The sequence below is a fragment of the Puma concolor genome, chromosome D3 (genome assembly GCF_028749965.1).
Source record: "Puma concolor isolate L17-30 chromosome D3, mPumCon1.1.hap2, whole genome shotgun sequence".
Taxonomy (NCBI): domain Eukaryota; kingdom Metazoa; phylum Chordata; class Mammalia; order Carnivora; family Felidae; genus Puma; species Puma concolor.
Window position 1 is genome coordinate 80,461,223 of NC_141678.1, and position 14,228 is coordinate 80,475,450.

General features: G+C 33.4%; 1 protein-coding gene across 9 annotated transcripts in view; it reads left to right on the top strand.

The window, feature by feature from the left end:
- Positions 1 to 14,228, top strand: part of RELCH (RAB11 binding and LisH domain, coiled-coil and HEAT repeat containing) — a 115,661-nt gene that overhangs the window by 41,400 nt on the left and 60,033 nt on the right. For 6 of the 9 annotated variants that reach the window (XR_015242607.1, XM_086683147.1, XM_025931081.2 and 3 more), the window contains 3 exons: positions 130 to 225; positions 375 to 398; positions 12,470 to 12,582. Coding sequence is in view for 8 of the 9 variants with exons in the window: in XM_086683147.1 (XP_086539273.1) it covers positions 130 to 225; positions 375 to 398; positions 12,470 to 12,582 (233 nt within the window). In the remaining variant the exon portion in view is untranslated. The remainder of the gene's footprint in view (positions 1 to 129; positions 226 to 374; positions 399 to 12,469; positions 12,583 to 14,228) is intronic. The other 3 variants (XM_025931082.2, XM_025931083.2, XM_025931085.2) reach the window with 1 other exon arrangement.

Below are 14,228 nucleotides of genomic sequence, written 5' to 3' on the forward strand. Positions count from 1 at the left end.
TTGGATGTGTATTTGGAGCAGAGGTGGCAGGGTCTAAAGCATGAACTTCAGGTACCATCACACATGGAAGTTCTACACTGTCATCATAATAAATACTGTCATCATTTATTAATTCTTTGGTTTTTCTAGGTGTCTCGGATTGCAGACAGTGAGAAAAGTGTCATGTTAATGCTGGGACGCTGCCTGCCACACATTGTTCCTAATGTGCTGTTGGCAAAGAGAGAGGTGAGACACATAAAAGTGTTTTCATCCCAGTAATCTCATCGTGTTGTCCATTTTTTGTCATTTTGAAGTTTAGTGTTATATTTTTATTTTGTTAAAGTCTATTACTTGCAATCATATTCTTACTTTTGTGCATGCATCTCTGCTCCTAGAGAATGGTTTTACACCTCTGTCAGGTGAGTTCAGTAAAACTGCATGGTATTCATGTTTTCCCAATTTTGCTTAAAGCATCATTAGCTTCTGCAGCACTAACTATTACTGTAGGTCCATTTATGTGCCATGAATACTGTCCGTTTTTTAACTAATTTATTTGATCTATGCCCTCGATACGATATGCTTAATATGTCTACAAAAATAGACCCTGTGTGTTGAAAATTAACTGGGACTAATGATGTAACTTTTTTCCTAAATGTACTCGTAGTTACCTATTGTTAGTTTTATTATATTTGTCAATAATTATACTTGTCTTATGATGATAGGATAGTTATAGCATTGACTACAGTAACTTTTGAAAGTACCTTCTTTTGTTTTTCTTGTAGCTAACTTGTTATTGACACATGCTTAAAATATCCAAACTATAGCAGCCAATATATTTTAGCACACTTAGCCTTTGTTGTGAGCCACACTGTAGAGAATTATCTTTAGAGTTCTATTTAACCAAGAAAAGACTAATAAAAAGTTACTGTTATCTAATTTAAATGCCAGTGGATGATTTCTTTGTAATCAAGTTTAATAATTTACTTGAATAATTCAGTTTATGAATTATTCGACTTCCAGTTCACAGCATTTTTTAAAATAAAAAAACAGGTTAAGAATATTTTAGAATGTATCCTATAAGTTTCTTCTATCATCTTCTTAATATTTACCACTGATTTCAATCATAATCCATGGGACCTACAGTATGATAGGTACACAATGCATTGGCAAAACCATATAAAGCTTATTCTTAATTATTTGTTTAGCACAAGAAATTTGTACTGATCCTCAAGAAGACTTACATGTAGAGACTTACATGTAAAACATATTAAAAACGTTTATTCCTATAGGTGTTTTGGATTTAAAAAAAGATTTAAAAGACTGTTTTCTTACTGGTGGTTTTATTTTACCTAATATATAAAAATAGTGGTGAGATATTAATACATGTGGAAAATTTTCTGTATCTTGAAGGATCAGTGTCCAATTTCAGATTGTTTTGCAGTTCTGCCTGGCAGAATGGTGTTTGAGCTTCTTTTCCTTTTTTAGCTTGTAACATAATCAATGCAATGCATTAATGTTTGCATCCCTTTTACTATATTTCCTTAATATAATCTTTAAAATATCACAGAAGCCTAATTGTTATGAGATGCAGTTTAAGCCTTTTTTATTTTAATTTTCCCTTTTTTTATCATAAAAGACTCTACCACTAAAATCTGATTGTACTGCATGAAGTATTTATGAATTTGCATCATCAGTAATCAGATACATTATATATAAATATATATGTTAAGCATATGTATTTATACATACATATTTTGTTTGTGGTATGATGTTTACTTTTCTGGCTGACCTTAGTTTTTGTATTTAAAAAATATATACGTATAATTTCATGAAGAAGTGATCGTTTATCTGTATAATTATTTGTACGTTATTCTATCAGAAAATTTACCATTTGTATCAAAAGTTGTATTTTCTTGAAATTAAATTGGTAAATAATGAAGTTTATTTTGGTTTGGTTTGAAACCAATCCCAGGGCATGAAAGGACAAAACTTTTATTTCATTTCATCCTTTGATATTAGATTATTTTTATTTAATATTTCATCTTAATTCCTTAAATATATATTTTTAAAAAGGTCTTGTGATTAAAAGATATTTTGATTTTTCTTATTTCTCAAGTTTTTATATAATCTCTTTCAGTATAAGCCTTTTTGTTGGTATGCAAATACAATTAAAACGTCCTTCAGTAAACTGATTGGTCATAATAATATCCTAGCTGCTTAATTAGAAAGAGGATTTAAGGTTTTGATTAAGTAATATATTCACCAGGTTTAACATCTTTTTAAATGTAAGAGGATAAACAACAAAAACTCTTCCCCTCTCCCTGAGCCACCATCTCACATGCAATAAATATTATTAGTTTCTAGTATATTTTATTAAGTCTTTTGCCCATTTTTTAATTGGGTTGTTTGTCTTTGCTTTTGAGTCATAGGGGTAAGAACAATTCTGGATATTAAACCCTTTTATATGATTTGCAGTATTTCCTTCCATTTGGTAGGTTGTCTTTTCACATTTTTGATAATGTCCTTTGATGGACAAATGTTTTTCATTTTTATTAAGTCTGATTTATTTATTTTTTCTTTTGTTGCTTGTGTTTTTGGTATCAAATTTAAGAATCTATTGACAAGTCAGAGGTCAGGAAGATTTATTTATCCCTGTGCTTCCTTCTAATAGTTTTATAGCTTTAGCTCTTAGATTTAGGTCATTAATCCATTTTATATTTATATATGGAGTGAGGCAGGGATCCAGTTTTATTCTTTTCGTGTGATTATCCAGTTGTCCCAGCACGATTTGTTGAAATGTTTCCCCACTGAATAGTTATGGCATCATTGTCAAAAATCATTTGTCTGCAGATGTTTGGATTTATTTCTAGACTCTCAGTTCTGTGAGACCAATTCTTTTGGTCTTTTATGCTTATCTCTATGCCTGTACCAGCCACACTATTCTGATTATTGTAGCTTTGTACTAAGCCCCTTGCAGTTCCGTAGGAATTTGATACTCCACTTTCATTTCTGCAGTAAAGGTCATTGGAATTTTGATAGGGATTGCACTGAATTTATAGATCACTTTAGAGAGTACTGCTATTCTAACAGCAGTAATTCTTCTAATTCATGAACATGGAATTCTTTTTATTTATCTATGTCTTTAATTGCTTTCAGCAATATTTTCTCATTTTCTGTGTACAAGTCTTTCACCTCCTTGTTTAACTTGTTCCTAGATGTTTCATTGTTTTGGACGGTATTATAAATGGAATTTTTCCCTTAATTTCCTTTCAGATTATTCATTGCTCATTTATAGAAACAGAAATGATATTTCTGTGGTGATTTCATACCTTATAACTTTCCTGAATTAATTTATTAGTTCTAGTAGGTTTTGGTGGATTCTATGTGATTTTCTTTATCTAGAATAACATTATCTGCAAATAGAGTTTTGCTTTGTCCTTTCCAATTTTGATGGCTTTTATTTCTTCCTCTTGCTTAATTGCTCTGGCTAGGACTTACCGTACAATGGTGAATAGAGGTATTTTGAGAAAGCAGATATTTTTGTCTTCTTCCTGATTTTATGGGGAAAACTTTTAGTCTTTCACCATGGAGTATGATACTGGCTGTGGGTTTTTCATAAATGCCCTTTATCATATTAAGAATATTTTCTTCTGTTCCTAGTTTGCAATATTCTTATCAAAAAAGGGTATTGAATTTTGTCAATACTTTTTCTGCATTGAGATGATTTTTATCCCTTCGTTCTCTTGATGTAGTATAATATGTTCTTGATTTTTCATGTGTTGAACCACCCTTGCATTCCGGGGTTGATCGCACTTCGTCATAATGTATAATTCTTTTAATAATGTTGTTGGATTTAGTATTTTTTTTGTACATTTTTGCACATTTTTTTTTCACATTTTTGCATCTAAATCCATAAGATGTATTGGTCTGCGGCTTTAACATTTATGAGAATTGTCTGGCCTAACATCTGGTCTGTCCTTGAGAATGTTCCATACTTGAGAAAAATATATATTTTGCTGTTGTCAGGTTGAGTGTTCCGTATCTGTCTATTAGGTTTAATTATTTTATAGTGTTCAGGTGCTCGATTTCCTTACTGATCTTCTATCTAGTGGTTTATCCATTATTGAAACTGAGATATTAAGGTCTCCAAATATTATTTTAGAGTTGCATTGTATTTTTTCAGAGATACTTTGTGTGTGTAAACAAACTCAAATATATGATCTTTCTTCCATGACTCACACAAATGGTACTACACTCTATGCACTATTCTTTACTTTGCTTTTTTTTTTTTTCCATATAACATATTTTTGTTTCTTTCTATGTCAGTACATAAAGAACTGTCTCATTCTTAAGGTTGCATAATATCTAGTTGTTTTATAGTCTCATTTATTTTTTATTTTCTTTAATTAAAAAAAAAATTAGAGAGAGCACAAGTCAGAGAGAGGGACAGAGGGAGAGAGAGAATCTTAAGCAGGCTCCAGGCTCATTGCAGAGCCCAACACAGGGAATGGTTCCATGACCCTGGGATCATGACCTGAGCCAAAATCAAGAATCTGACTCTCAACTGACTGAGCCACCCAGGCATCCCTTTTTATAATAGTTTTTTAAACATGTTTTAAATTAGTGTTTTTTCAGATATTATTGGCCACACTCTCAGTAAGAGAGGCATTTTACCTGATGTGCCAGTATATAATTACAGATATAATTAAAATGAAAGTTTGGAAAAAAAATTAAAAAATTAAAAATTAAAAAAAATAAAAAAATTAAAGTTTGACAAATCAAGCCTTACCTTTATGAAATATAAAACATTAAAATAGAAGATAATCAATATCAAACATGATTTTATAAATATTATTAATTAATAAAGAGTATAGCTAAATAAATAATAAAAAAGAAAAACATGGGGCGCCTGGGTGGCGCAGTCGGTTAAGCGTCCGACTTCAGCCAGGTCACGATCTCGCGGTCCGTGAGTTCGAGCCCCGCGTCGGGCTCTGGGCTGATGGCTCAGAGCCTGGAGCCTGTTTCCGATTCTGTGTCTCCCTCTCTCTCTGCCCCTCCCCCATTCATGCTCTGTCTCTCTCTGTCCCAAAAAATAAATAAACGTTGAAAAAAAAAATTTAAAAAAAAAAAAAAAAAAAAAAAAAAAAAAAGAAAAACAATGCTCTTTATGATCCATTCAATTGATTTTATGACCCATTGTTTTAAAGGGGCGTGACATAAAGGTTAATTAAAGCTATCTAATAAATTAAACTTTTATTTTTAATAAAAGTGGAAAGTGCAGTGAATATAGATGTTAGTGTTATTTGTTTTTTAAAAGATAAGTAAACACCCTCACTCAATCTTTTGGTCACAATGATAGCATTTTTCTAAATTTAACATACCATATTTCAAGTCTAAGATGCCATTAATTGTAATAATTAAGTACCTTTAAGAAAGAATTCCAATTAAATTATGACATCTTCTCCATTGTAAGGTACATCCCAGTTTCAGAAGTAATAAAAAGTAAAAAAAAAATTTTCCTCCTATATGCTGTTAAGTAATGATAATCTTTTTTTTTTTTCACCAACTTATATATATTTTTTTAAGTTTATTTTTTTTTTTATCTTGAGAGAGAGAGCATGCAAGCAGGGGAGGAGCAGAGAGAGAGGGAGAGAGAGAAATCCCAAGCAGGCTCCATGTGGAGCCCAATGTGGGGGTCAAACTCACGAACCATGAAATCATGACCTGAGCCATGATCGAGTTAGACGATTGACTGAGCCACCCAGGTACCCCTACGAACATGTTCTATTGATTTGGGAAGGAAAAGAAATCATGAACAAATTCTCTTTTTGTAGCTTATATAGTAATTCATTTTAATGGGTTCATTGAAGAACTTCAATCTTTCAAACCAAATTATAGAATAGAATAAATATATGTATTTAGTAAATAAGCTAAAGAAGTTGATTCTTCACAAGCTCTGCTTCAAATGCATTTGAAGAGGAAATTCTGTAATTTAAAAACAAGATTTCATAAAAGATTACTTCTAACAGCATTCTTAAATAATACATCTAAATTTAACTTTTATTTTCATTCTATGCCAAGTAAATATGTGCCGTTCAGCTAGCTGACTCGGAAAAGCAAAGAAGTCTGGGCCCGGAATGGGGATGGGCAAGTGGAAATGGGGAATGAGTCCAAGCCTTTTTTTTTGAGAGGTTGAAATTGTTCCAAAATTAGATTGGTGATGGTTGCACAACTCTGAATATACTAAAAACCACTGAATGTACACTTGAATTTTTATGATACATAAAATAAATCCCATTAAAGCTGGAAAAAAAAAGAGACAAAGGAGAGAACCAATTGTCTCAAAGTTTTAAATATAGTTAGTATCTCTAAAGTATCTCATCTTACGAGAAACCAAATTTTGCTCTTTTATATTGGCATTCATGTTTGCTCCCTGGTGAATTTTTTACCTATGTTTTTAACTAAGCCCAGGTAATTATAACTGAATGAGAGTGTTGAAGAGGAAAAGGTTTCACTTGTACCCTTCTAGTTCTTTGGCTAGTCTAGTAATCAGTTTAACATAGGTCAGATTCATAGGAGAAAAATAAATTCACAGTTCTGTGGGGGTCCCATAGCAACATAAGACCCAAGGACAAGCTGGGCAATTCAGTTTCCATCTTGAGCGAAGGAATGGGGTAAGAAAGAGGAGGAGGGTGATTCACAGGACAATAAGAAAAGAACAGATGTTTGGTGATTAGATGTTTCTCCTCCATACAGATGAGTCATTCATATAAAATAGCTATCTCTTGGTGATAGCTCTTTCTGGCCAGGCCCCCTATCTAAATTCTTTTTGGTAGTTTAAGAGAGAGGTAAAGTTTTTCTTGGGGCTGCTGGATTTTGATTGGCTTTAGCTCAAAAAAGTCAAAGTGACACATTTTGGAGAGACTTGTTTTGAACCCCTGCAAGAGTCATGCAATAGAATAGTCAATAAGAATAGTAAAATAGTATGGTGAAGTGGTAAGCTTGGTCCATCTTCTTTACCTATTTAATGTGTATGTGTATGGATGTGTTAATTTTGGAAGTAAGTCACATACTCTTTAGCAGTATCAGAGTTTTAAAGTCATTCAAATAGGGGCGCCTGGGTGGCGCAGTCGGTTAAGCGTCCGACTTCAGCCAGGTCACGATCTCGCGGTCCGTGAGTTCGAGCCCCGCGTCAGGCTCTGGGCTGATGGCTCGGAGCCTGGAGCCTGTTTCCGATTCTGTGTCTCCCTCTCTCTCTGCCCCTCCCCCGTTCATGCTCTGTCTCTCTCTGTCCCAAAAATAAATAAACGTTGAAAAAAAAAAAATAAATAAAGTCATTCAAATATTTTACGTAGGCTTCCTGAAGGTTGAGCCTCAGGAATAGTAATAATTCTAAGAATAGGTATTTTAGCAGCCTTTGAAGTATAGAACGTTTCCAGAGGTGAGTAATCTTGTTTTTTGTGGTTTTTTTTCCTTGTGTGAGTCTTTGTAATATTCTTTCCTTCTTCCTTTTTATTTCTTTTTTTAAAGTAAGCTCTATGCCCAACATGGGGCTTGAACTCATGACCCCAAGACCAAGAGTCAGTCACATGCTCTACCAACTGAGCCAGCCAAGCACCCCTCTTGCTTTCTTGCTTTCTTGTTTTCTTTCTTTCTAACTCTATTACTGTCAACATCTCGACAAGTTAAAGCTGAAAATCTAAATCAAAAGGTGTACACTTATCATAACTTGAATTTAAATTGTAATTTGGTATTGCTTAAATTTCTAGGCAAAAGACTAGATGGAAAATTTTAAAATAACAACTACCCAAAAGTTTTAAATGAAGCTTGAGTTATAGGAAATAATTTTTTTTAATGTTTTTTATTTTTGAGAGAAAGAGCGCAAGCAGGGGAGGGGCAGAGAGAGAGGGAGACACAGAATTTGAAGCAGGCCCCAGGCTCTGAGCTGTCAGCACAGAGCCTGATGCAGGGCTCAAACCCACGGACCACGAGATCATGACCCATGACCTGAGCCAAAGTCACGCTCAACCGACTGAGCCATCCAGGCACCCCTAAGAAATAATTGTAATGAAAGAGTAAGGGCAAACAGCAGACTATAATTGACTGGATTAATATATTACCTTTCTAGAACTGTAGAATTTTTTCTTCTTGACAGGAAGCACTCAAACATTTCCTCATTGGCATCTGATCTAAATGTAATGCTTCCTTTTCTGTTTTAGAATTCTTTCAGATCTTGAAGTCATTATCTTATCAACATTTCCATGCTTTTTTTAATGTTAAAATTTGCCTTCATTCCCCCACCCAACATCTAATCATTCACATTGTTTTAGCACCTTTTTTACCCCATCCCCATTTTTGTAGTCTAAAGGCACTAATCTTTAAAAGACTAAGAAGGTTAAGTAAAAATATTCATAAAATCAAATGTAAAATTCTCTAAAGACATTTCTATCTCTAAAGTGATTTATTACCATTAAAAGTTATTTTGTTTTACTTAAGAACTGAAAGGAGAATTAAAATGGTATAGGCCTTTCTTATTCAATTCTGTACAAAAGTGTATTGGCAACCTAAGAGTTTGAGGGGTGGATGATCCTTCATATGGAGAGAACCAGCTTTGTTATTAAAATTGCAAAAGTTATTTACTTGAGTAAAATGTAAATTACTAAGCCTTTTAGATTAATGAGTTCTAAAGGCCTTAGAAATCTCTTTTCCAAAATGATAATAAAGTATTGGAATGCCTTCTGCAAAAGGATTACTGCACTGATTTCCTCTCTAGTGATCTGTAGGACATCTGTTTTACATTTCACTTCAATACACATTTACTGAGTACTATCAGTTGCTAAAACATGTTTTAAATAAAATATTTAAGATTTCTGTTGCCTTGAAATGTGGACACACACACACACACACACAAAAGAAATGTGGACACAGTAAATTTTTGTGTGTAGAGGGATGCATTACCTTTTGGAATAGGTGTTTTCTCACCATGGTTATTATTTTTCATCAACATGCAATCTTAAGTCTAATTTGCTTAAGGATCTTTTAATGTGCAAAATTCTTAAGCTTTAGATATGATGTCTAACATTTCTCTCTTATTCTCAATACATTTTTTAATATGCAATCATTTAAAGACATTTTTGAACCACTGTCACCTTGTCCTCTGAGGGAAGATTCAGCTACCAATTTTTAAATGTTTTATTCAAGAATTCGTGTTTTCAAAACACTAGACTTCTTCAACTAGAGAGATGATACCAAAGAGAGAATATTGATTCAAATGTATAAATTTATGAATAATGTTCAAATGGTAAAGCAGATTTAATAAATTCTGATGTGGATGTATCAATACTTCAGAAGCTTGAAAAAGATGAATTCACAGTAAATAAATGTGAACATACAACAGCAAATACATACAGAATTCATTATTTCAAGAGTGGTACAAATAGAACTTGTGAGTAAATAAATGAATGATAGAGGAATTAAGATATTTGGAGCCAGTCATAACTTAACAATTAAAATCCTTGATTCTATGAGAAACAAACTCCTCTTTCCTCTTTTTTCTACCATCACTTACTGGGCCTCTTCTCAGCTCTGTATTTCTAAAAGAGGAAGAGACTGGCCTACGTTATACATAACTGTTTTAGGCATTATTGTGCCAAGATGTACCTAATTCTCCTTGGCATAGAATATCATCCAAAAATGTTAGGCAGTGACTTCCTATATGTTGTTAATTTTGTCAGCAAGAAATAAAAGCAAATAGCAACATAACATATTACTGTGATTCAGAAAAGGGAAAAGTATTTTCCTTCAGAGCCCTAAATTCATAGAATTTGAGAGTCTTGAGGGTACAAGAAATGACAAAGGTTTTCCTCCCATGTGTGAATTGGTTGGTAATAGCTTCTGTCTTGAGAAGTGCTTTGGTAAGTCCTGTATTAAGACTTTTTGAGGCCAACTTTGATCTCAGAAGGAAAACTTAACAATTCCATAAGCGATAGATAAGGGAGTTAATGTATATGAAGTATTTTCCATTTCTACCCTAATCTTAATTTTTGTATGTTTTACTTGTAGAAACTAAAAGTCAGAGAGGTTTGTGATTTGTCATTAGGTTTTCAGTTTGGCACATCTATAGCCATATTTCAGTTAAAAGATTCTTTATAGTAGGACATAAACTTCCTCTCTGATTAAGGATCACTAAGATTCATGATGTAAAAAAAAGGGGGAAAATATAAGGCACAAAGAATAGTTGAACAATTATTTCGCTATGCTTGTTTTTGAGATAAAGAAGCTAAATAATTATATTTTAAACAGTATGTATGTATATAGTTGTAATTACAGCAAATATATTACCTGTGTTTCATAACTTTATCTTTAAAGAGTGGTATAATAGAAAGAGAATGGAGGAAGATTATGGAAAAGTATATATGTAGAGATAACGGAAAGCCAAGAAGAACATTGAGGAGAAAGCAAGAAAACTTGGGAAAGAAGAATCTGACATGAGGGAAAATACAAATAAAATATTTGGGGCTTTTCTTGATTTTCACACATTAAAATAATTTCTCCTTTTGTTAGTGCCTTCTAGAATAACTGCTTTTTCATCTTTAAGGTTCTTCTCTCAGTGGGATATGCTGATGATGCAGTGTCTTAGTACTCTCATGCATGTCTTAGTAGTATCATTGGCTCTTAGCAGTCTAAATGGAATCCTCTAAGGATTAGGAGAGTCCTTGAGATTAATGGTCTCCTACTCTAGTATTTCATAAAAGATTGTTCAGTTTCTGTAAAGTCAAGACTAATCCATCAAGCATCATATTGAGTCTTTGGTGAAAACATTACTGAACAATACAGGATCCATATCTATACTTTGCCTTCCATTCCCAGTACAGAATCATTTTCCCTCATTACTTTTTGTTTCTTGTCCTTTTCATTTGCTCACTAATGCAAAACCTACAGAGGTGCCCAAATAGAAAGATGACTGAATAAACGTTTCAAATTCCTTTTTACTTCTCAGATGTATTCTTAGCTCTCCTCTCTATCTTCGTACTTTCAATTTAAGATTTATACCAGGTAATTATAATTTTAAGATAATATGTAAAGACTTTAGAAATAGTAGAAAGGAACTTCAAGTCGTTCCTTTAAGTTTCAGTCTCAGCTCCTCTAAAAAATGGCATCGTCCATTTCTAAGGAAGCATCTTCAAAACAGGAAGATACTTGCCCTACAGTGTAGACTTTTCTGCAGGGTATCACGCGTTACTACATAGCAGCCAGTTCCTGTTTTAATCTACTAGCACTTTTTGGTGGGTAGGAAGATAGATGGGAAAAAGAAATGGTGGGGTTGTAATCATTCTGTTCTTATTACATCGTAGTTACGTCTTTAATATCTTACTGAAAAGTAACGATAAAATATTATTTTCTTAATTTAGAAAGTTTTTTCCCGAAAGTATCACTTCTGGACTTTTATTCTCATTAGATTTGAAAATCCATTCCAAAATGAAAAACATTAATATCTTTTTCATATATATTAGAATTTTGTCTTACTTTAATTAAAATGTGAAATAAATTTGGTTTAAATATTTCTTTGGAAGAGAGAAATAAACTTTTGTTATTACTTTCCTGCAAAATATTGAATTTACCTCTGCACGTTGAATGTGCAACAAGTACGATATTACTAAAAATCTCCATTTGAACATAAACCATGTCTGCTGATACTCTGTAGCAGTGCTGAGAGCATCGAACACTTATGGAAATGGTCTTCTTTTTAATGAGCCATAGGGTTAAGTGAGAAGGTACAGAATTACTACTTATATGTAATCTTAATAAAAACAGATGATACTGTACTTGCGGAAGTGGTATGAGTTGTCTTGATTTTCTGTTACCTTTCCAAGCTTTAAAAGATAGCTAGCTTCTCCAAGTTTTTGTTTAAAAACACCTTCAAAAACAAAATTCCTGTGTCAGCTTATAGTGTTCTATAGTCCAAAAACTAGTAGACGATTGGGAAGGACTGGATAAGAAAATAAGGTTAGTTGAATCTTCAGTAACGTTATTTATTACATTGTGATTCACACCTTTCTGCAACCACCACATAAATACATGTTTCAGTGTTTTCTCTTGAATTCCAATGTTACAGAGTTAGAATTTGCTCTTTTGTATGTTGTGATTTATTTCATTTTTTTTTTTTTTAATTTTTTTTTTTTAACACTTATTTATTATCAAGAGACAGACACAGAGCATGAGCAGGGGAGGGGGAGAGAGAGAGGGAGACACGGAATCCAAAGCAGGCTCCAGGCTCTGAGCTGTCAGCACAGAGCCCAACGCGGGGCTCGAACTCACAGACAGTGAGATCATGACCTGAGCTGAAGTCGGTCGCCTAACCAACTGAGCCGCCCAGGCGCCCCATGATTTATTTCATTTTAAATGTCCATTTAAGAATACTCTGGGGGAAGAAGAGCATATTCTGCAACGCATTTTTACTTTGACTTTTTCCGCCTTCATATTTCTTTAGGAGTTGATTCCCCTCATATTGTGTACAGCATGCCTACATCCTGAGCCTAAAGAAAGAGATCAGCTTCTCCATATACTTTTCAATTTGATCAAGAGGCCAGATGATGAGCAGAGGTAGGTATGACTACTTCTTTGGGAAATAATTATCATGTTGATTGATTCATTTCACTAACGTGGCACCAAGATTAGCATTTTAATCTAAATGCCTTCTTTCTGTCCCGGTGTTTATTTTAACAAACAGAGGAAACACTGGCCTCATTCACAGAGTTCTGCAGTGCCTTCGTTCTTGTTATTCCAGTTACTCACATTGAATTTGTACACTTTTATATTAGTTACCTTTAAACTTCTAATTCAAATATTTCTTTGCCTTTATCTTTCACTTGTGATTTCTAAGAACTCCTAAATATTCCCCCTTTTTCCCGCAGATGAATTACATAGATCACAGCTCCTTAACAGGCTCCACAAAAACTAAAATATTTAATATATGAATTTCCGCATCATTGGGCTGTCTGTAAACCAATTACTATGTGGCTAGAGGGGCATAGTATTTTTTGTTTGTTTGTCGTGACTCAAGTGCTCACAACTCTTGATACCTGATTGGAGAAATTAGTTCTGTCTGAGGGTGGTAAAGGGACCCACATCAAGGTGACTTCCCAGAAGAACAGGAAATAGGTTGCGATCAAGTGGTAATGATGTCTACCTTAGAGAGTAAAATCTTGAAATAAAGGTGGAGCTTTTAAGTGAAGCTCTGCAGGTGTGAACGTGAACAGAACATCCTTGTGGGTCGATAGGTTTGACTAAGCACTGGATGGTAAAATATGGGCATTTGAAATGTTTTTCTGTTATAGTTTTCTGTCTTAATGGAAAAGTTTTGCCTACACTTCTGCAAAACAATAGTATTGTACTTTACGATCAGGTAGGTAACTTTACATATTCAATACTTGTTTTACTGACTGTCACTTTTTACCTCATCTGAGAATGTTGGAAAATCATAAAACAAGTAAAGCTCAACATTTTATATATATATTTTTAAGTTTATTTATTTAGTTTGAGAGAGAGAGAAAGTGTGAGTGGGTGAGTGGCAGAAAGAGAGAGAGAGAGAGAGAGAGATCAAGAGAGACTCCCAAGCAAGCTCTGTACTATCAGAGCAGAGCCTGACTTGGGACTCCAACCCATGAACCATGAGATCATGACCTGAGTCAAAGTCAGATGCTTAACCAACTGAGCCACTTAAAGCTCAAAATTTTATTTTTTTATTTTAATTTTTCTTATTTTTATTCAGATATAATTAATATATAACATTGTGTAAGTTTAAGGTATACAGTAGATTGATTTGATACATTTATATATTGCAATATGATTACCATCAAAGTGTTATCTAATACCTCTATCATGTCATACAATTATTATCTCTTTGTAGGGAGAACAATTAAGATCTAGCTTCTTATCAGCTTTGAAGTTTATGATACAATATTAATGACTATAATCACTGTGCTGTGCACTATATTTCCAGCATTTATTTATCTATTAGTTCCAAGTTTGTATCCTTAAACAGCATATCCCCAGTTCCTCCACACCCAAGTCCCGGTAACTACCATTTTACTCTCTTTTTACAAGTTCAGCTTTCTAAAATTCCTCATATAAATGATGTCTTACAGTATACATCTTTGTCTGATTTTCTCACTTAGCTTAATGTCCTCAAGGTCCAACCATATCCATTTATATTAGCATGAAAAAAGGGTAAGATTCCAAGGAATAAA